This window comes from Octopus sinensis, linkage group LG8 (genome assembly GCF_006345805.1).
Source record: "Octopus sinensis linkage group LG8, ASM634580v1, whole genome shotgun sequence".
Taxonomy (NCBI): Eukaryota; Metazoa; Mollusca; class Cephalopoda; order Octopoda; family Octopodidae; genus Octopus; species Octopus sinensis.
The window spans coordinates 23,110,478-23,135,923 of NC_043004.1; the positions used below are offsets into that span (position 1 = coordinate 23,110,478).

General features: G+C 34.2%; 1 protein-coding gene across 1 annotated transcript in view; it reads left to right on the forward strand.

Annotated features, from left to right (window-relative positions):
- The window catches only part of LOC115214978 (atrial natriuretic peptide receptor 1), an 853,780-nt gene that overhangs the window by 529,080 nt on the left and 299,254 nt on the right, over positions 1-25,446 (forward strand). The window contains exon 10 of the mRNA XM_029784078.2: positions 10,990-11,067. Within this exon, the coding sequence (XP_029639938.1) occupies positions 10,990-11,067 (78 nt within the window). The remainder of the gene's footprint in view (positions 1-10,989; positions 11,068-25,446) is intronic.

Sequence of the window (25,446 nt, forward strand, 5' to 3'; positions counted from 1 at the left end):
AAAATCTGTAAATTTTTCCACTTTGAAAAGTAGTACCTATGAATAATAGTACCCTCTATATAATATAAATAAATATTTTCAAAGTGGAAAAATTTACAGATTTTTTCTCTTACGAGGTTTTTCACGCTAACTACTGATAATTTCTTATAAAGATGTTATCCTTAATTTTAAAAAAAATATATATATATATACACATGCTTGATCTTTAAATTTTTCACACCTACAATGAAATGATCGCAACAGGGATTGTAACCGGGATTTCAGTATGATTTCCGCAGAAATTTTTACAGCAACGTGGTTAGTTTTATGTAAAAGGAAATAGACGCCTTGAACATTGGGTCGATTTAAAATTTTGGAATATGTAATGCAAGTAAAAACTTCTGCGCATGCGCTGTGTGTTGTTGGGGGACAAACTGTAGTGAGGTGCTGTAAGTTGATGAGCAAAATCACTCTGACTAATTTCAACAGGTTTCACAGTTGGTAAATATTGATATCATTGAAAATAAATATATTAATTACTAATAATTTTCCAGAAAGTCAGAAAATTATATAAATTAAACTTATTTTTATGATTGCAGTCCAAATAAAATTTTGGTTCAATCAGCATATGTGTAAAGTTAAATTCTATGTTGGATAATCGACAACTTTAGTTGAATTGGTTCAAAATAGACAGCAAAACATATCTGATCAAAGGCGAACAACATAATTAAAGTGTTCGGCATTCTTAGACTAAACATCTAGGGACGTTTTTTCATCCTCATTTAATATCTTAAAAAGTTATTTGCGATTTTAGACAATTTTTTTTTATGCAAGCTATTATTTTAGTCTCTAATTATCATGACATAATTTATTAACTTAAAAATGTATCTAGCAAAAATCTCACAGATAAAAAAATGTATCACTATGACGCCTCTTACATTCAAACATAATCATTTTAATTTCATCTTACTTCCCTTGAGAAAATATTAAATGAAACCTAGGAGGATTCGTTTAAATTTGAACAACAATTTTACTGGTTGACAATTACAGATTAATGAGAATGTTTTTCTAACAGTTTAGAAATAATCTAAATATATTTCTTGAAAGTATATATCTTCATGAGTTGGTAAATTAGATTGCGTGAACATTAATTAAGCGTTATTTTTTCTTCGTCTAAGTATGATATGTATGAGGAAAATATGATAAAGTATTTATGTTAAATCAGAGAAAGATGTATTTAAGTAATGGACTAGAAGAATTTAATGTGTTTAATATTTTGCTAAGAGGCTCTCCAATAGCATTAGAACTAAAATTTGGAAAGATTGTGATAACATGAGAATACTTTCCAATGCACTAAAGTTCTACTGTGTATGTCTGTGTACGTGTGTGCGATTGCATGAACGTATGTCGTATATACGTGTACATGTGTATGTGTGTATTGTGTATTATTGTATAAGTTTTTTTTTCTGGTGTTGAAGGAGATTTTTATTTGCTAGATTTCTTGTATATTATATAAGTGCTTGACTGAGATATCTATATAGTGGTAGAGTGATGGTTTAGTGAAGACAGAGAGATACCAACGTCCTGTGGTAGCATAAACGTTGTGAGAGTTAATGCAACTGCAAGGTGAAAATAAGTCTATGAAGAATATCGAAGATTCAACTGTAGCACAAACAATGTAGCAAATTTATAAACTTCGAGTCAAGCGTTAAGATTGGCATGATTCAGTCTGTAGTTGATTGGCTAAACAACTTATTTCATACAAACTGCTTTGTCGAATTCCTATCTTATACATTAGTCCTTTCTGAATTATTTTGCAAGCAATTACTTGAGATAATATGATTGATAATATTCATGGAGGAGTCTATGAATAATAAACCTACCAATAGGTTTATTGAATAATAAATATGAATAAGAAACCTACCAATAGACGTAGGAGTGGCTGTGTGGTAAGTTGCTTGCTACTGGACCAGTCGAAGACATTTGATAGGGTCGACTATCGGTACTTGGCGGCGGTCCTCGAGGCGGCTGGCCTGGGCCCGACCTTTCGAGGTTGGATCACTGCTTTGTATAGCGACATCGAGTCTGTCGTCAAAGTGAACGGTTTCTTTTCGAAGCCGTTCAGGATCGGGCGTTCAGTTCGTCAGGGATGTCCCCTGTCCCCGCTTCTATATGTGTTGGCTCTTGAGCCTTTGCTGCGGAAGTTGGAGAAGGGCGTACCGCATGATATATGGTGTGGAAGAGGAGGTACGGCGTACGCGGATGACATCTCCATCATCATGGCAGATGAAGGCCAGCTTCTAGTGGTGGAAGAGGCCATCAAAAGCTACGAGGCGGTGGCAGGAGCAAAGGTTAACAAGGACAAGTCGGTAGGTTTGCAACTCAGCACCTGCAGGGGCAAGACGATGCAGTCCGATAACGTCGTGGGGCGTTGGACGGAAGGTCCTGTTAAGCTGCTCGGAGTCTGGATTGGTTCAGTCCTCCAGATAGAGAAATATTGGATTGACGTGGCCGGCAGGGTGACCGCTCTAAACCAGACCTGGTCTGGACGGGCGTTATCCCTGCTAGGGAGGGCGGAGGTGATGCAGATGTTCATAGCATCAGTAATCACCTACCGTTTGAGCGTGGTGCCCTGCCCCGATTTGTGGATGAACAAGTTGGAGAGAATCCTTTTCCACTTTTTGTGGAAAGGAGGAAAGCCACTTGTAAAGCGCTCTGTCTGTTGCCAGAAACCGCTAAAGGGTGGGCTAGGGATGCCTTGGCTGAAGATGCGAAAATTCGCGTTAAGGTTGAGGCTCCTCTGGCTTTACCTGGATGAAGAGCAGGTGTGGTCACCACGCGTTCGGTTCTAACTTCCCCAGTTAACGTCCTTAACGGACACCGGTGCATGGCTCAAGCGGAGACCTAAACTGAGGAAATGGCACTTGGAGTGTCGTCAGGCACTCCAGCTACTCTCTCGGGAGGGCAACGCCGGTAACAGGAGTTCCACCGCGGATTTCTATAGCGGGTTAGTGGAATTTATATCAGAAGACGCCTTGGGGGAGACCCTGGGCTACGATGAAAATCACTTGGTCAACCTGTTCCGGAGAACGTTCCGGCCGAGGTATTTGGATAATTACCAGAAATCCCTGGCCTGGTAGTGTTTCCGTATGGCGTTACCTGTTCGCGACAAGCTGTCAAGGCACGGAAGTGCCGTCTCGCCGACATGTCCTCGATGTGAGCAGGATATGGAAACCGTCTTGCATGCATTCGTGGAGTGCCCGGAGTTATCGGGACTGATTGCTTTTGTCGAACAATTGTTGTGAGTGAGTGGAAGAGTACAGCTATCAGCGGAGTCTATCATTGAGATTGTGCCACCTCCTTTCCTCAGTAGAGAAAGGAAGGCTTGTTTATCCTGCGTAGTAGCCATACTGAAAGAAACAGTATGGAAGACGCGTACGAAAGGTATAGTAACAGGTACCTTTGTATCCGGCCAGGGGTTGGTTAACTTTTTTAGTTACCACCTCCAGATCAGGCTGGAGAAGAGGTGTCTGTCACGAGATATGTTCATGAATAGATGGAAGCCTGTGGCTTGCAGGCTGGGTATGTTTGGTACCAGGTAAGTGTGGCCGGATCAAGAAGTAAAGGTTCTTGCCCTACTATGTAATATTAAATTTGTAAACTTTATATTGTAAATACTGCACCCATTATATTATAAATACTAAAACGTTTTAAGCTACTTCTCCCTATATGTTTGTCTGTCCTTGTATGTCCCCTCTATGTAACGCCTTAATGGTGAATTTTTATGAAATAAAGTAGCTTGCTACTGCGCATGTGCGAGTCAGTGTTGTGTTTGGCACTGAAGCGGTGAGACATGCTTTTGAAGCCGTATCGAATTGAAACATTTTGAAGCTCCATTGTAAGGTAGGATTCTGTTTGTTTGTTTTTGGTTCAGTGGGAATTTTTGTTTGGGGGCGTAATCGTCTTCCTAGTTATCGGTTTATGTTGAGTGAACATTTTTCTCACTTAATTATGAGAATTGTTGCTTGGAGGAGTATTGTGCCTACTAAAAATTTGTTCATTTTTAAAGAATTTTAAAATTATTGTGAGAACTGCTGTTTGGGGGAGTGTCTTTGTCTCCGAAGATTGAACAATTTTTCTTCCGCCTTTATTGAAGACGTGTAGCTGGTCGACGCCAGGGTGAGCGATTTTGACAAGTACTGCCGAGACCAATTTTGTCTTACATCTATCCGAGTTTGATGAAATAAGCACCAATGCAAGTCGGTGGATAAGAATAAATATAGGAATCTCGGATCGAATTCCACTGGAATATTGTTCAAATTCTGTAATGGAATTCTTGACTGATATATTTAATCCACCACCCATATTAACACTACTTTCTTGCTTCTTTGCTTCTGTTAGTGGAACACACTCTATTAAAATCATTTGAATCAGGTCACCAGTTTGAGGATCATATCTCACTGAGGCCCTGTGATTACCGTTCCCTCCCTCCCTTTAGAATAAGAAAAAGATTAATGATAGTGTGATTAAAAGTTCACTTCTCAACCGCTTGGTTTTGGTTTCAACTCCACTGTATGATTAGATACCGCAAGTTAGGATTGACAAAATAACTTGCACGTCGTATTTGGCAGGAGGCAACTGTGAAAAATCGCGATACACATGTACATGTACACACATTAATACACACACACACGCACACACACACACACACACACACACACATATATATATATATATATATATATATATATGGTTAATGAGATAGAAAATACGGGAATTTTTATTAATCACTACTATTGTTTCGACCCATCAAGCATCAATCCCTCACAAATACACAACAAATACTATGAAACTGAACATGCTTTACCAGTAAACTACCGAGTAATAGACGATTTGTTATTGTATATATATATATATATATATATATATATAACATGCCACCAATGTATGTCAGTATATTTGAGAAGGATCTCAATATCAGCAAAACGATAACATTCTTTAGGAGAGCCGAGAGTTTGCGGTTGCAGTCATGACATGCGCTGTCAAATGTACAGCAGCGAATTTATTGGTCTGTTGGTAAAAGGCTGTAGCCAGGGACGCTATAGTTCACCATCTCCGATACAAATTTACCATTATACATTAGTACAGTAAGAATATAGAGATTTGTAAAATGGAAGAATCATGAGAGCTTCAGAGAAAATGCCTTGCAGTTTTTAATTATGTCCTATTGCATCCTTAGTTCAAATGATGCCAAAATTAACTTTAATCTTTCCAGTTTTGGTCGATGAACTACTTAAAAATCAATGCGTGTCGATTTAAATGTACTGTCCATTCTGCTTGCCACAAATCGAAGCGCACTTAATGAAATTAATCAATTGAACATGAAGATGCCTGCGGATCACCAATAGGTCAAAGCTAGGATTTTCATTGAAAGCACGAATATAGCAAAATTTTAATAATAGGAAATTTTAGGTAACAGAAATCAGATTCTCGGAAAAGCTTTGTTCTCTGGAAGTCATTTCATACTTCAGGTACTAAATTGGATTACTTTAGGTTAGGATAAATTCTATAACATTGAACACATTGTTGATTATCTAAAAAAGAAATGCTGATTAATTCTAGATAACATTCTGAATGTGCTACGATAGAGGAAGATAGTACCCCTGTATTGCCACAAACTTTAACTGATTTTAATTAAATTTTAGTATTTACAACACAGCAGTAGCCTTGTAACAGCAGAAACAATTTACGGTGTTTTCATAAAATTGATTTTATGCTAACTTTACTCTATATTGAAGTTATTAAATTTGGAATCAAAACCAAATCGCTAAACTTATACGCTGAAAACTCCTAAGTAGCTTGATTATTAGACACAACAGCAAAACGGTGAGTAAGCAGAACTGTTAGCGCGTCAAATGAAATGCTTACCTGCATTTGCTCTTTAAGTACTGAGTTCAAATTCCACTGAGTTGAACTTATCCTTTCAGTCTTTCTCAGATTTTCTTACCCGCACCCCCACCCCTAATGGGAAGGGGTAAGTAATGTATGTTTGAGTTTGTCCTCCACCACTTGACAACTTATGTAGATTCGTTTATGTCCCCGTATAACAGAGGTTCGGCAAAAGCGCCCGATAAAGGTTTTCAAAAATGATAAGTACTAGAGACGGTGGCCCAGCATGATCGTGGTCCAGTGATTGAACCAAGAAAAAAATTATATATATATAGAAAGGGTGGGAGAGAGAATCAATAGATAACTAGATGGACCTGCGCATAGCAATGTTGTAGGCCAACTATTTACTTAACTTTGATATTCAGTATGTTTATCAAATAAAATCTATCAATCAGTTCAGTTTCCAATATTTCGAACTCAGTATATTAAAATTCGGTGGATTTACATTCACTCATTTTCCCCTTTTTTTTTACATTTCTTCATATTTATCTCGCTAGCTGTCAGACATTACGTCTATATTCCAATTTCGCCAAGCATCTATCTAGATAACTATATTGATAAATTTCATGAGTCGCCACGCAGCTAAATAATTATATTCGCTCTATTAGTTTCATTTCATAAATGTCTAGAACCATATCTGATATCAGCTGGAAGACGATAACCGTTTCATTTCTATGATACTCTATAAATAGGGTGGAAATAGTGATATTTCAACTCCTATATTTCTCTACGTTGGATGCATCACACCATTCTCTGTGGGCCTATGAAAGACCATGAACATAACAACTTCCGTCTACGAAACCAATAATGAACGAGGACTACATTTCGTTTTATAAATTAAGCACATAAAATTATATAATCAATACATTGTGATGATTGCTCAATTTTTAACGAGGTCCTTTTGTTCAATCTTCCGCTGAATCTTTATCAGCTTAAACTAGTTTTTATGGAATGTATTTTCTGTTACCAAAAAAAGTGGTATTTGGCGTCGGATAATTGCCGATATTATATTCCCTCTTATATGTTGACCATCGGTAGATATTTCTTCAGAGCGAAAGAAATATATTTACATATTTCGAATTGATTCTCTCATTCTTTTCTTTATCTTCTGTAATCATTCGCTCCTTCATCAATGCCAACTTTCATTCAGCCGCTCATTTCTCCACTAATATATCAATATACCACATCGATTTATTGGCCTTCTGATTTCCAATTCCATTGTGAATATTTTATGAACCATATCGTCGGTCAACGATCTATTTATCACTTTGAATGAGGACATATCGTATTATCGTTGATGCTATCGTAATTGCAACCGCCTGATGATTCATATACTTCTTACTGTTTAGAGTGAAGATGTTTAAACAAATATATGCACTCTATTTTCTATCTGTCATCATCGATCGTTCAAAGTTTTTACATCAACAATAAACGTATATTCCATCGATCAACAACAAACGTATATTTTTCCTAACATTTTGACGTTAGATAGAAATTAGATTCATAATTCCAATTACTTTCATTTATTCATGATACACTCTTCCTTCTTGTTCCTCTGAGCCAGAAATTACAGTCAATTTTGTGTGCACCCACTATTGCTGATATTTTGTTTGGAATGAAATTTGCATGAGGGAGAAAAAATCATCTACAAAACTACTTACAATTTCATTCCTATTTTCTACCTATTTGTGAACATTATTACTTTCTTGCGAATGAGAATCTAAAAACACCATAAACAAATAGATTCTAAATTGGGGTCAGGTTGTTGCTGATGGGATTTTTGGACTCTATAATATGCAACAGAGAATCTTTACTTATAGTTATGTGCCTCTAAGATGTGACATTAATATGCAAATGTGTTCCCGAAATTACAATTGCTGAAAAATTTCTACAGGGTTTAGAAAGAAAGAATACATGTTCTCTTATGATAGAAACGATTAAGTTTACAAGACAAACTACTACCGATATTCTACATGGCTATTATATGATAACAGGTTAGCTGTTTGATCCTAAAACAAAACTCCCCTTAATAGTGATCGTAATAATCCTTTAATCAGAAGAACACGGAAAAAGAACAATGCAACAAATGAACCTCTGTATTGTCACTCTATTAGGAATTGCAGTCTAATCTCCCTCAATTTATACCATGCTAACTTAAAATGGAACTACATAGGGATAAGGCAAGTGTAAGTAACATATGTCAGAATTTAGGATGGGGCCGTCACGAAGATCTCTTTTTATTTCCAACGCTTCTGATCAAAACTGATCCAGGTCTAAACAACAAATGAAGAGGGACAAGATACAGTAATTTATTGATGCTGAATCTAGATTCATTATAAGACTTGGTCCAAGCATCTAGACGTAATGATGTGTTTACTCATTATACAGCAGTCCTACTAATTACAGCTAGGGACGATCATTAGCATTGTTGGTAGCGCTGGAGGGAAATATTGTACATTGGTTTTGATTGTTAAGGAGATACTTGCAACTGTCTTTGTTGCTGTTGTTGTTTCACTGATAGGTTTGCAATAAAGCTCCTACTGTTGTAATGGTCATCTTGTCTTGACTTCAGACCATATTATCAAGTGTACCTTTTATTATCATATTTTTATTTTTAGAGGATAGTTTGATTTCATTAGAGGGTGTATAGACATAGAGGTGCTATTTCTTTCAGGTCGGTTGACCTTGTAGACATAATTATGATTATATATCATTCTATTCTTGGTCATTTGGGTAAAGTCAAAACCAGATCTAACAAAGTGTCAGACAGTAAATTCGATCCTCACCAATCTGATTACACCAACTAAATATGTGGTGGGACTGAGATGTCTTAATTCATTAACAAACTAAATACAAAGTAGATGATCTTTCTGCTACGGTCTACCCATATGGATCCAGAACCAAATTCATTGATTCCATTATTTTTACATAATAAATACGCGCATGGTAACTGATAGCTAAGAGGTTTATTCGTTTCTGCTCTAGGCACAAGGCCCGAACTTTTTGGAGAGGGGGCCAGTCGATTAGACCGATCCCAGTACGCAACTAGTACTTAATTTATAAACCCAGAAAGGATGAAAGGCAAAGACGACCTCGGCGGAATTTGAACTCAGAACGTAAAGAAAGACAAAATACTGCTAAGCATTTCGCCTGGCGTCCTTAATGTTTCTGCCAGCTCGCCCCCATAGCTGAGGGATTTATTAGAAGAACACTTCACAAATGCGAAGGAATTCTGTGGTATGATTGCCAAATAATTGCAATCCAATGAATATGTGTTTGTGTGTGACAGAGACGGAGTGAGAGCAAGAGTGGAAAAAGAATGCATTTAGGAACGATAGATATAGATTTGGCCCACTGGTTAACACTTTCGATTCACAATCGTCATATCTTGGGTTCGATTTAACTACGAAGCTTTCCGTGCACTTTTCTATAGTTTCGGGTGGACCCAAGCGGACTGAGTAACAGTTAATTGACAGAAAGTGTGTAAACCTGTCGAATGGATCATAACTGTTACATCCTTGTTACACAATGTTTCGAGGTGATTTAACCCGAGGATTATGTTAAACGTATAAAGTAACTTACACGCTTACTCAGTGAGTAGATATTTCATTTGGTTGAAGAATGGGAAAACTCATCTTTGAAACCGATGAAGATCCATTTACTTATACTTTATTTTCGAGCAACAATAGCCTCTAGTAAAACTTTCAAATTCTGAAAAAAATTAATGCAATAGCAATAAAGATTTTTTTTTCCTCTGAAATTTAATTTAATTGAAAATGTTTTAATATCAGACAATTCATTTTTCTATAATGATTATTCATTTCCTCTAACAAGTTTCTAATTATTCACAGAATTAAATAGCTCCAGTCTTATACTCTTAGGATCATTTTCGGGGAGGTTGTAAACGAAATGTCTATGAATATTTCGTTCCGTTCCAATACAAGGACCATTATTTTATTGCCGATTACAAATGTTGAGTTTCACATGAATAAACAAAAATAGGTGTTACAACATTATTGTTTTATTACTTGCTGTATTATATGAATTTAATATTAAATTGTGTTAAATTAATAAAATACCCTAGAGTTCTCATATAGAAGTTGTGTTAATCACTGTTTTCTATATATTACAAATGAATTGATTGAGCTGCCTCAGAAATAAAATTAGTATGTCTGTAGTATAAATTATGACGATTTATTGTGAATAATGTTCGCTTGAAAAAGCTTAAAACACGAAAAAGTTGTTAATGCTGTTGCTTGTGTGAGGACAATGTTCACTAGTTATAACACTTACGACACCAGTCGGTTTAACGGTTGATGGTCAGTATGGTAATAAATATCAAATGTACCTTTTTTGAGCATACATGTTTTTGCGACTAAAATATTATTTCACAACTTCGTGATTTGAGTTCGATCCAACGAAACGGAATCATGAGATATTGACTACTAGTTAAATTGCTGCCCTTGTGGGTGAAATTGGGCGGTCGGAAACTGCGTGAAAGCAGGTTGTAAGGACAGTTTCTGTTCTTGAGTTTCATCTATCATAAGCTATAACGTGTGTGTGTGTGTGTTGTGTGTGTGTGTGTGTGTGTGTGGTGTGTGTGTGTGTGTGTGTGCGTGCGTGTTTCACTATGTATGTGTGCAGGTCCACTATTTTTTTTTTTGCTTTAAATTCTAATACAATCGTAATTTACACCATCTGAATGAATAACAAAGAAACTTTCATTAAAAACTATCAATTGTCTGAAAGTTATGAGGAAACAAGGTCAGTGAGAGGCACACTTGTTTAGGTGCGCTCAAATTACATCAGGTCCATCTAGGTTTGATAACCGATAATGCAATATTCAGGTAAGTTACACTAACAAGATGGTGCTACAAATAATTCACCAGTATTTCCCTATATGCATTATAATTACTTGTTGTACAGGAAACTACTTCACATGTTCATTTGTGTAATTTTTTTCAATATCTCGTGTCATAAAAATCTATCAATATTATATATTCTTGTCAAAATAGGTAGAATATTATATTAATGCTGATCACTTTTATGTTATTATTACAGGGATCAATTGTGGCTTTGAAAAGAATCAACAAAACTAATATTACAATAAACAGACAACTGAAAATGGACATTAAGAGGGTAAGTGCTTTCGACTATGAATAATTATATTGATATAGACACAAAGGCAGACTCAATTACATACATACATACATACATACATACATACATACATACATACATACATACATACATGTGTATTATATATATATATATATATATATCGTGGCACTCTGTCGGTTACGACGACGAGGGTTCCGGTCGAACCGATCAACGGAACAGACTACTCGTGAACTTAACGTGTAAGTGGCTGAGCACACCACAGACACGTGTACCCTTAACGTAGTTCTCGGGGAGATTCAGCGTGACACTGTTTGACAAGGTTCGAAATGCAGGTACGAGAGAAACAAAGAGTGAGAGAAAGTTGTGATGAAAGCGTACAGCAGGGATGAAAGTGTACTGCCGGAGCCTCTTGGAGCTTTAGGTGTATTCAATTAATAAACATTCACAACGCCCGTTCTAGGAATCGAAACCGCGATGCCACGACCGTGAATCCGCTACCCTAACCACTGCACCATTTCGCCTCCACACACACACACACACACACACACACACACACACACATATATATATATATATACATTGATAAAAACGGTAAGACAACAAAAGAATGAGACCTTGATATTATGGAAATAGAGGTATTTTTCTGTAAATGTAATATGTGACAATTATTCGGTAGCCATGATAAAACTCCGAGTTTCGGATGCCGAGGTGGAAATCCACGCTGCCATCTCTTCAGTTATCCGGCCATCTGAAAAACGCTATGAAAAATGATCGTTATACAAAGGGAAATTACTGTGTGATTGACCGTTATTAAGACAGAAGAGCTATTCGAATGACCGCTAAGTAAGCGAGTAAAATAAGGAGGTATGAACAGGCGCGCTTACGCGAAAACTATGAACTTTTTACCCCCTTACTTAGCGGTCATTCGAATACCTCTTTTGTCTTAATAACGGTCAATCACACAGTAATTTCCCTTTGTATAACGGTCATTTTTCATAGCGTTTTTCCGATGGCCGGATAACTGAAGAAATAGCGGCGTGGATTTACACCTCGGCATCCGAAACTCGGTGTTTTATCATGGCTACCGAATAATTGTCACATATTACATTTACAGATAAATTCTTATATATATATATATATATATATATATATATATATATATATATATATATATATATATATATATATATATAATATATATATATATATATATAGTTTACTCTTCCGTTAGGGTAAGATCAACAAAAACGTATTCCATCCACTGAGAAATAGATTTCAATATTCCCGACCATTAAACTAATACACTTGCTTCATGTTCCTTCACCTCTGTACGGATTTTGCTTTCTGTAAATTCGAACTATATATATATATATATATATATATATATATATATATATATATATATATATATATATATACACACACACATTATTATTATTATTTATATAATGTTTTGTTCTTCGGTGCTAATGCTCAACGTCATGTGCAGCTGTCATTGATTATTCAAATTCATAAATTACAAAAATCGAAATCCTGAAAGTAAAATTTTAAGTGAATTGTTTTTCTTCTTGAATATTTTATTTATCCTTTCATCGAAGGTATTTTGAAACCATATGTCTGCGATCATATGGTTTCAAAATATATTATATAAGATTATGATATACGCAATTACACTATCGTGCCAATAGTTTCTGTCACTATTTTCAAACGTCTGTTGTCTTGTTATTGATGTTTGAATCTATAGCCCGTAATAAGCAGTATTATATTGTATTAGTAACGGGCAATTGGATTCTCCTTGTTATGGCATATTAAGACTAAATTTATTGATTAAGTGTTTTCTTTTTTGCTGGGGAATCATTTTGTTCGTTTTTGTTACGATTTAACTAAATTACTCTAATATTCCAAAAACTGCAATCGACACTACGTTATGTATGACATCTTTTAATTAAAAGGAAGTATACCTTTTTTTAATAATTTCATCACTGTTGATATATTTGATATCAAAGAGATATTTCTGATTTGGAACTGGTTTATAAATGAAGTACCGATGAAGTACATATTTATTCTTAGAACAGTTCGGCAGATTCAAAAACAGAACAACTTTTTCTCTTTTACAACTTCAGTATGTCCATAACACATTCAGCTTATTGGCACACTGGATTCTGGGACACCGATGTTTCGAATATGTTGTGCCTCGTCAGTCAGAGTAACACGGAACATTATGAACTGGTTTTCTTTTTTAATTTCAGCGAACAAAATTTTTTTGTTGATCAGTATATATATATATCTGCCAACCGATAAGAGATTGTTACTTGCACGAAGTACAGTGAGATCTGAAACGACGTTTTTCATGCTCACTCTTGCGTACGTCAAAGAGAGAAGCTACCAACATATTTTGCGTTTGTATTTACCGGAAAGTACTAACAATAAATATGAATATCATCGTTTCAGAGGTCGCTGTGCACAGTACACAGTACAAGTTTATATATTTATAAATAAAACTGTAGACAGAAAACCTAATATTCCTCTACTCCAGCTGTGAGAAAGAACTTCAAGTTTTATATCAGATAATGTCATTGTTCCAGATATTCCAAATGAATCTTTGTAATAAGACGTTGGTTTATGAATTTACTAATATTTTTAGAAACAACTTCTAATATGATTTAAATGTATTATATCTTACTCATAACAGAAAATACCTATTGAAGATATATTTGTGAATTCATTAACGAATACAGTAGCGATCAAACAAGTATTTCAATGGAATGTGAAGAAATCTGTTGCATGACAAAATACTGAATAATTTGATTTGTATAGCACAAATTGAAGGAACAGATCTTTTTGAATAATTCAGTCTGTACAAGATAAACTAGACGTTTTGTTTAGTGGTGCAATGAATGTTTTAGAAGTTTTATGTAAAAAAAAAAAAGTCTTCATGATTTACTGACCTCCGATTAGCAAAAATGTTTCGTTTTGATCAATGATCTTAGATGTGTGTGTGTGAGTATATATGTACGTATATAATGTATGTATGCAGTGCTAAGCAATGATGTGTATAAATGAAAAACGTGTTAACAGTTCAAATATGTATATTGTGTGCGTGCGTGCGTGTGTGTGTGTGCAAATTTATTATTGTAATAGCCTCTCTTAATGGCCTGAAAAGTAACAGATAAAGATTGTGGTGATGATATTATATATCTAAAATGAAATCTGTAAGGTGAGAATTGAAAGTTGAAGGTATCCGCTAAGGAAGTCAGCACATGTCACTGGTTTCTTTTGAAGGGGGATGGTAATAGACACAAGAGAAGTGGAAATGTTAAATGTTACCCGTTTATGACATTCTTATCTTTAGATGTTCTTTTTTATTTCCGAAATTCTAGATAACTCAATGGTTAAAGATTGAATGAATATGAAGTTTCTTCGCTCTTTGTTTTTATGTCCCTTTAATTCTTGTTTTTTTCTTTTTGTGCACTATTTTGTATTTCCTTGTTCCGCTTTTTTTACCTCTTTTTTTACCTCTGTATTTCCTAGTTCCTACGCTTAGAAGAAGTATTTCGGTATAGGGATTAAATGTGGAGAAACGAAAGATGATATAACAGTGCCATAACTCTGGTCGCTCGACGATGTGCCTGTATACAGTTATTGTTGAAACATATTAATGCAATGTTGCATACACGAAACGTCCATCAATTAGCAACTGACAATGATGCATTAAAACGACTGTAGTGATTTGTAACAAAGCGCGTTCAATCGATCTTCTCATATTAAACAAACACACACACAGACACACACAGACACACACACACACACACACACACACACCACACACACACACACACACACACACACATATATATATATATATATATATATATTATATATATATATATTTAAATATATATATATATAGTTTGGTAAGTATGCGTATGACCGTACACATTGTTAGTGCACACATGCTCCGTCTACTTTGGTGCCTTTGATATTGAAATACTTTGCTTCTGTAGGATCCTAAATTTTTTATGATAGACAGATAGATATATACATATATAAATATATACATATGTATATATATATATATATATATATATATATATATATATATACATACATACATGCATGCATACATACATACATACATACATACATACATACATACATACATACATACATACATACATACATACATACATACATACATACGTACGTACATACGTACATACGTACGTATGTATGTATATAGGAAATACATGACAATGTCTGACAGAAGAATTTTTCGACAAGGAAAATAATGACGACAAATCAATGGTACGCAATAAAAGCAATTTCAATCCTACAAAAGGCAGGGACAAAACTTTGGACAAATTTTGTGACTACGTATCAAACTTCCCTTACAGTGGACTACCACAATCTAAAACTAAATCCAATACCAGTAAAAGGGAATGGAGAATCATCCACGAGTTACAAAACAATCATGACATCACAATCAAGATAAGGGTAGTACTGTTGTAATTATGGACACAGAACAATACAAAACTCTGTATCTCACCTCTTACAAGATACTACTTTCTATGGAAGACGATGTTCAGATAAAATACACTCATTTGCCAACATCAAAAGAACCTAACAACAAAGTAATGCGACTGCTTAATAAATTTTGATTGCAAAATCAACAACCTCTATGGCCTTCCAAAAATCCACTAGAGCAAAATATTTACCGAAGCTTGCAAAAAGTTCGCCTCAACCTGCATCACCGTAACGTTTTTATTCCACTAATAAAGGAGTATTTTATACGAATACTAGAGTCATTCGATATTTTTATTGAAAACAATAAAAATATCGATATATTGATATTTTTATTGAAAACAATCCGTTATTAGATTTAATATTCCAATGTTGTAGACCACTAGTACACTAATATTTATATTTATGCATGCGTGCGAGTGTATGCTTGTGTGTCCATTTACATTAGTTTTTCAGACCAATGACAAAGCAACATATAAATGATATGGAATAAGCACAGGTTTGTTTAAATATACGTGTAACAGTCTGATAAACAGGATGCGTTGTCATTTATCATGAGTATCAGTTGTTAATAGAAAAGAGAGAGGTGAGAGAAAAAGAACGGTTGAGAGACAAAAAGTTGACGATAAATTGACGTACTAAAGAATAGTCATTTGACTGCAGCCACTGGAGCACTGACTTTAAAATAAATATATGTTCAATTTTATTGCGTATATGCAGGGTATATGAAATCAAGGTCGTATGATTTTTCTTTCGCTTCTCTGGAACAATTGCATGTTTTAATGAAGAATATTTCGTCTCTCAACTTACATTTCTTCATATCTAATTTAATGGTAACGTTTTGTTGGTCTATTTTTCGAAGTATGAAGTTTAAAATTGTGTTTGAATTTTCGTTTCTAATAATCTAATTTACATCTCTAACAATATTAGGTGAAAATGCAACGACAGCATTAAATTCGTTATGTCATACTAAATTTTCATCATAAGTTAAGAAATCTGTCTTTTGATTTCCATCTTGTTTCGTAGAAAATTTGTTTAAAATTTGCATGAGCAAGCAACGTTTGCCACTGTCTCTTTCAGGATAACTTGATGTGTCTATACTTATAATTAAATGAACTAAAGAGATTTTAAATTTTATTCTAGACAAGAAAGTTTTTGATTGCCTTATTATCTTGCCTGTACTTTCATATATTTAGACTGATCCACTTGATATTAAATTTAAGAACTGCTGTCTCTCCACTTCTTTACGACTATTATTTGTGTGTCTGTGTGTGATTTATTTCTGATATATTTATATAAAGACATATTAACATATGAATCTACAACAATTGATGTGCCTCGTTCTGGATTTTCTTCTCGTAGTTAACGGAATTTAACAATGCTTATTGCTTATAATATCCTGGACCTGAAACGAACCGTGATGTCATCATTTTTTTCCACACTTACAGTACATTAAAGATCTTTATGGATATTTTGCCTATCAATAAAGCTACACAACTGTAGAGATAAAGCATTAGATTAGATTGATCTCAGTACGAGACTAATATTTATAGATTTATTTTATTTTATTGTCTTTATTTTATTGTCTCGGTGGGATTTGAACTTTGAACATAAAGTTTCGAAGCTAATTACTGCGAGAATGTAACGAAATATTACGTAATTTAGCCGAGACTATTTATCCCAGCAGTTATGAAAAACATTGATATATTCTAAATATGAAATGAAATACGGCATAGTAATGTTTAAAATGTAGCAAAGATATCAAGAGAAGCAGTGACGATGTTAGTTAGTATGACTGACACTGATGCATCAAATCCTTCTCGCTACAGAATACGAAATTATCCAAATTCGTGAACTTCAGTACCATTAAGCTAATATAACTGACATGACGTGCTCAAAAATCGGGTCAGAAATGAATTGCGTTGTAGAAAGGTAACATTATCTGAATCAACTATATTAATGATTGCTCCTAATAGGAGACACAATTCAGAACATTTTTCGATATGACTAGATCTCCTCAGAGTGACGTAAGGTATGCCTTACTTAGCAATTTACTGATGGAAAAATCATTGAGTAAAACTCAATTGAATGACGTATGCACAAAGGTCTCATTGAAACTGTTCAAAATTCAATGACGCTGCTCTCTGCATTCAATATTCGTTACAACTGGTTTTCTTTGAATAAACGAAAACAATATCTTACCAGTAATTCTTAGTACCTAAATTTGCTAGAAATTACTTTCAAAGGTTTCCTTTGAAAGTAATTTCTAGCAAATTTAGAACTACGCGATCGTGCAGCCTTCTGTATATTATACCTGAAACAAATAATGGATAATCTTGTATAATAATAACATTTAATTATGGCTTTGCTTCTGTAACAAATAAAAATATGGAGTGTTCTCTGCTGGACTTCCTTTACTTAAAACCAATCTGACCAGATATGCAGAGGCTGATTGATGCCTAAAAATATCAAAAATACCAATAAACTAACGTAAATTAATTTAATTACTAATATCAAGTGTGAGATAAGATGTCTAACTGACAGAACCGTTAGCATGCTGTACAAGACGCTTAGCGGCATTTCGTCCGTCTTTATATTCTGAGTTCAAATTCCAGCAAGGTGGACTTTGCTTTCATTCGTTCAGGGTCGATAAAGTAACAGTTGAGTTCTGGGTTTCGATATAATCGACTTACCCCTCCTCCTTAAAATTACTAGCTTTTTGTCAAAATTTGAAGCTAATATAAAGTGTGATAGTTATTACTTTCATTTAACAATGGAGTCAAACGATTATGCATACAAGATACTTTTACAACCTTTTCTACATAACAAGAACAGCTACAACGACTACTACTACTAATATTACAACTGCTACTTCTAATAATACCACAATAGCTATTGCTAATGCTATCATCTGCAATACTAAATTCATGTGTATCTTACACTCGTTTCTATATTTCCCTGTCATTACCCACCACACACCGTCATAGTATAGATCTATAAATATGAAACCAAGTGTGTATTTGTGTTGTGTGTATGTATATATGTATGTACATAACAGTGGAAATTTTGGGGTATTATTTATTGAGAATGACATTTTTAATTACCCACAGGAGTTGAATACGTAACAATTCATCGAACCAAGAATTAAAAGAAATGTTTCAGTCTTGTCTTTTAATATGTAACTATTCAGCATTAAATATTTTCTAGTATTTAACAGTATTCTCCAGTATTTTTATCTCATATATAAAACATAACATTTAAAAGTATACTTTGGGGAGTTGAAATATGCAGGTATGTTTCATACGGCACAGCTGGCATTATAATCCGATCTATGTATTTGATAGATCGATAGGTAGATAGATAGATAGATAGATAGATAGATAGATAGATAGATAGATAGATAGATAGACAGATAGATACACACATACATACATACATACATTCAGACAGGCAGGTAGCTAGCTAGATAGATAGATGTACATAAGTACATATGTGTATGTGTACCTGTGTGTGAATATGCATGTGTATTTATCAGTATAAATGTCCTATCAATAACATTTGTCTTTCAATTTGACTACAAGCAGAAGGGTTGTTGCCTTCCTGACAGTTTTTATGTCTCTTCGCTATTTATTTTTCTGCTCTCAATTGTTCTGTCTTTTTATGGAAATAAAAAACTATGGCAAAAACGTTAAGGTATACTTCTAATTATATTTCTCAGTACTGGAAACCAATAACTACATATAAATTGCTTTGCATAGTATTTTTCTTTTGCGATATCATTTCATGTTATATTTCTTATTTCTCCTTTCTCTGTCTATCTGTTTCTCTCACTCTTTCTCTCTCCCTCACTCCTCTCCCTTTTTATTTATTTCTTTCTCTCTCTCACTCTCTCTCTACTTTGCCCTCTCTCTCTCCTTCTCTCTCTGTACAAATATGAGGCGAAACATTCCTCTAATATCACCTACTTTTATCTTATCAAATGCTTGCTTGTAAAGTTTGCAGTTCTTATTTGTGTTCTGTCCACTCCTTGTTCTACAATATTTTTAGAGGCTTCCAGCCTTAGCTATTGAACACTGCTAAGCATTGTGGTTATTTCAGTAGGTAATTCAAACTACATTACAATATTTAGTTGATGAGGTGGAGATTTATTTTATATCGTATTTTGTTTATACTGTTCTTATCTATTTGCTATCTTCTTAAGTAATGTCTAATTGTTGTTGTATTTCCCTACTTTCTTAATAAACTCGTATCACAATGTATTCTTTCATTCATTTCTGCCACAAACCTTGTATATATATATATATATACATATATATATATATATAAATACATTTTCCTTCTCCTTACTCTGCTTTTCTGTTCTATTTTTCATAGCTGATGTCTTTTGTTATTTTCTAGTGCACAATTTTTCCTTATATATTTGTGTATGTGTGTGTGTGAGCTCGCACGTACAAAAACAGAATCGTAGAGTTAGCTTCACATAGCAATCCACAGTATTCTGTTATTAATGTTTTCTTCATTTATTGATTGTAGCGCAGTCCTAAAATTCAAGTCTGAGGGTTCTTTTATTAAATTGAACTTTCTCACTTGAAATTTTGGCCTTCTCTATCAACATGCAGCACACGTATAAGTTTAATTCTGTTTAATTTTGGAGATGTCTTTTCTGTGGAATATATTCAATAAAGTAAAATTGATCTTCTTGCTAAAGACACATTTGAACTGGCAATATAGTGGAAATTTAAATAAAAGTCGACAACAAACGTATTTACATTCTTATTTAGTTATTTTAATGGTTTCAGTCATTGGAATGAAGCCATGCTGGGCCACTGAGTTGAAATGCTTTAACTCTTATATCGATCCAGAAATTAGCAGGCAGTTCATTTTACCGATTTTCGCTAATCAAATGATCGATTTAACATATTGAGTTATGGATCGTATAGAGTCTTACTTTCTCTCTGCTGACTGTAAATACCAGATATTATTTTTAAAAACCTTTCCGTATCTACATAATCTATATAGTGCTTTACCTCCGTTTTGAAATCCTTATATATATATACAGAGATGGGGAGAGAGGGAATCAGGGATAGGAACAGAGAGTGAGAGAAAGAGAGAGACGGGCGGACTACTCACCCTGTTTCGCACAGTAAATATTTAATCGAAATAAATATGCTACAGAATCGTACTCCGTGATTTTCACGGGTGTGAAGCTTAAATAATGCAGTCCTGCACTGAACAGTTTAGTGCATGCATTTATATATATATATATATATATGGGAACAGGACGTCACCAACTGTGTACACAACACAAAGTATGAAAACAAACGAGTTAAATACGCAAACAATGAGAGGAAAATGGAAAACAGGAAAGTAAACACAGAGAATGACCCTTTATCAGTAGTCAGCTGTCTACTCCTCATTTCGATCATTCAACGACAATATGAATCTCCAAAGATAGCTGCTCCCATAAATTCCAAAATCAGATTTTGTTTTTTTGGAGGGTCAAAGTTAGGAACAAAAGCAGGACAGTGGAGACATACAAGGAAACCGAACAAAAGCAAACAAGGAGAGTTGTTAGACCAGAACGAGAGGAAAATAGTGAACACTGGGAGGAATATTTTCTTTGAAAAGAGGATAGAGGAAAGCGAAAGAAAACGTCTAGTCCTTAGAATGTCGTGCAGGAAAGGAAATATGGTCAGTTGAAGAAAAGAATGATGGACGATGGTTGGTCCATAAATCCAAAATTTTATTTTGCAATTTGTGGGAGCAGCTGTCTTTGATGACTCATATTGTCGTTGAATACTCGAAATGTGGAGTAGATACACAACCGGCAACTGATGAAGGGTCGTTCTCTGTTTACTTGTGCTGTTTTCCCTTTTTTCTCCGGTGCTTGCGTATATAACTCGTATGTTTTCGTACTTCATGTTGTTTACACAGTTGGTGACATCTTGTACCCATATATATATGTATGTGTGTACGTATGTGTGTGTGTATGTATATATATATGTATTGTTTATTATTTAATTGAACGCCACGCATCCATTTCCAAGTGTGTGTGTATATATATATATGTGTGTATGTGTGTGCGTGCGTGTGTGTGTGTGTACACGCACGCTGAATTATACTTAGTGAGCGAATGATTCGCGTTCTTTTTCTATTTTTGCGTGTTGTTGTTGTCGTTGTTGTCTGCAGGAGACAAAGATTAACTCTCCGGTGCTAAATAATAAAAATTATGAGAACTTTTCTATCATTTGCTTAGCAAATTCCAAACTTTATATATTTGTATAAATGTAATGAATCACTTTTGACATAGTTTTCTGTCACTATTAATATATATAACGTTCACCCTGCTTCGATTCAGCAACCGGCTGACATGACCACCTACCGAAACGATTACACAACTCAACTTCGATAACATATCACAGCTTAAATACATGAAAAAATAACAGATTGATTTAACGAAATAGATATCACGGTTACTGAGAAAGTTAGCCAAATCAATTCCAAATAAGAGCAGAATTTAAATATATTGAATAACAATACAAAGTTCATATTTTCTCATTTCAATAGCGAATGAAGGAAAATTGCAATCATAGATGAACAGAAAATATTCTGTACTATTGTCTGTTTAAAAAGATGAGTCTGTCTATATTGTTTATGTATTATGTTTATGTATAATTTACTGCAGCAAAATTGACCGAATAATGTTAGATTGTTTGGTCATCTCAGTATGTATACGGAGAATGGTAGTATAAACGTTAGTTATGAGTGTATCTGTATGTGTGTATGTGTAGGCGTGTGTGCGTGCGTGTGGTAATGAGTGTGTACGAGAAAGAGAGAAGACGATCAATAGAATGTACTTTAAGGAGAATATTTTTTCCCTCAAACTTCGATATCCACCAACGTTTTACAAACATAACCAAAATGCAATATGTATGCTAGCATTTTGGAGAGAGTGAGTTATATAGAGAGAAAAAAAGATCATTGCGTGCGAATTAATGCGTAAGTATCCTGTGTACATTTAGGGTGAGATACATACAAACATATATATATATATATATATATAGAGAGAGAGAGAGAGAGACAGAGACAGACAGACAGACAGACAGACAGACAAACATACAGACAAACAGACATACACACAGATGTGTGCATGTGTATGCTTGTGTGCTCGTATGTGTGTCGTTTAATGAATACATTTTGAAAACATGAGCTGCTAATAGTCTCATGTCATGGAGACACGGTAAAACAACAGATTAATATATTGTGCCTAATAATTTTTCAAGCTCACTGAACATGGTTAGTCGAATTTGGAAACTAAGACGCTGGTACATGAGAAAGGATGAGAAAAACGTGATGGCTGATGCAAAAAAAAAAATGAGAAACATGGATCGAGAAGACAAAAGATGGATCAAAACGAAAAAAGAAACAAAACCAAGAGTTACGTTCCCTTTGTGAAATGAGCCCGAAGGACTGCTTTGAGAGTGCTTAGAGACTACTCGGAGGTACAATTCTACTGAAGTACCGTATCCCCATGTCATGAAAAGATTAGTAGCTCCTTTTTTATAATACCTTGGACATTGACTGATACTTATCTGTCACTGAATATATATAGAGAGAGGTATATATATATGTGTGTGTGTGTGTGTGCGTGTGTGGTGTGTGTGTGTGTGTGTCTGTGTGTGTGGATTTGTGTGTCGCTGTGTCTGTATTTTCCCCAAACAACTGTTGACAACTGTTATTGGTGTGTTTACGTCACATAGAAGAGGCCGCTAGCATAAGTACCAGGCTTGAAAAATGAGTACTGGTTCCATTCGTTCGACTTGCATTCTTCAAGGCGATGGCCCAACATGATCGTAAATTGGTTAATTTAATCATGTTTGAGATCAAAGCTACTCTGTATGTATATGTTTGCAAGTATTATAATTTTATACGAGGCATGACGATAACTTTCGGATTACTTACCTTCGTATACATTTATATATATATATATATATATTATATATATATATATATATATATATAATATATATATATATGTATACGGTACATGTATATAAAGTATATATACGTATATATGTATATATATATATATATATATATATATATATATTATATATATATATATATATATATATTATATATATATGTACCCTATATCATCACAGTTTTCAAGTTAAACTTTTAAAATAGTTTACGCAAATTCACCGTTTCGAACATAAACTAAGGAGCAGACTTCAATTATTTCACTTTTGTTGCGGCTATTGTGTAACGTTATTGACCATAACGGATCATATCTTATTTTCTTTATTCTGTAGAAATACAATAGCTTCCACTGTTTTTGTACAGTCCATCATCGCTCATAAATCCATACATTTTTTCTCCAGTAAAAATCATTTGCATTTTTTATGTTTATTTACATTTTAGAAAATGACAGTAATTACACTTACATCTCAATATATTTCCTCATATACAGTTAAAATATCTATTTGAGTAGGTGAATTATATACCGGAAAATTATATTTTTTATAGTAAATATCTCATGGTAAACATTAAGTTTTTTATACATAACTATACACACATACATTTAAGAATATAAATTCTATGTTTTTACTGCTTTCTCTCACATATATTTACATTTCACATAAAGTGGAACGTATTTTTTAAAGTGATTTCTTAAGTTGTTTATTCTCTTTTTATTTTAATGTCTGCATAAAAATCGTTAACAAACAATAATACTCAGACATTACTACTATAAATTAAGCTATCCCTTTCGTCTAAAGTATTTTTCTTTGGGAAATTATGACTTACGATTGTATAGAAAGCGATCGATAATCCCACTCGTAATTTACCAATTTTTATTCATCAACTTCAGGTGCTCTAATATATTTAGCTGGAAACTATTTATGCAGAATATTCATTCTTGTTATATTGGAATTTGAATCTAAAATATTCACAAAACGTAGAGGGAGAAAGTATAAATGTCTATATGCTGTCATGAGCAGAGAGAAACAAAATTTGTTTGGAGAACTCAGTAAATTATCATCGGAGCCGCGTTAGCTCCAGAATAAAAACAATGTCTCAATAGCCGCCACTATTATACATACATACTTATACACACGCACGTATCTAGACGCACATACATATATACATACACATATTCATATATATATATAAATATATATGTGTGTGTGTGTGTGTGTATGTATGACAGTTACGAGTATATATTTGATGAGTGCAACAATGTACGGTCAGTGATATGTTAAATTGTCTATTCAGTCGTACTGGATATTCATTAGAGGTAACGTAGTCTTGTCTAGACTTTCTCGTCTAGTCTTACCATATTACGTTATACACCGGTATCAGATTTAATGATCTTAGCATATGCTACGACATTCATTATCATACACAAATATATATATATATATATAGATCGGTTCTATAGAAATCGAGGAACTTTTTATTTATATACGATATAGCATATATATATATATGCACATATATATACACACATACATACATACATACATACATACATACATACATACAGACAGACAGACAGACAGACAGACAGACACAGACATACACGCACACGAGCACAATCAGATGCGCACATATGTATGTATATATTGTGCCGTGTGTGTGTAAATAGTCGTGCGACTGCCACTGATAAGTTTAGAGCTCCACATGAACTATCATCATAGATAGATGTATAGGTAGATGGATGGATTGGGAGACAGGCAAACAGACAAATAGACAGAGGGACGGACGGAGGGAGGGATATTAAGGGGGTGAGCTGGTGCAATCGTTAGCATCCTGAAGAAAATACTTCTGCATTTCTTCCAGCTTTAATTTCTACCTCCAAATTCCACCTAGGTC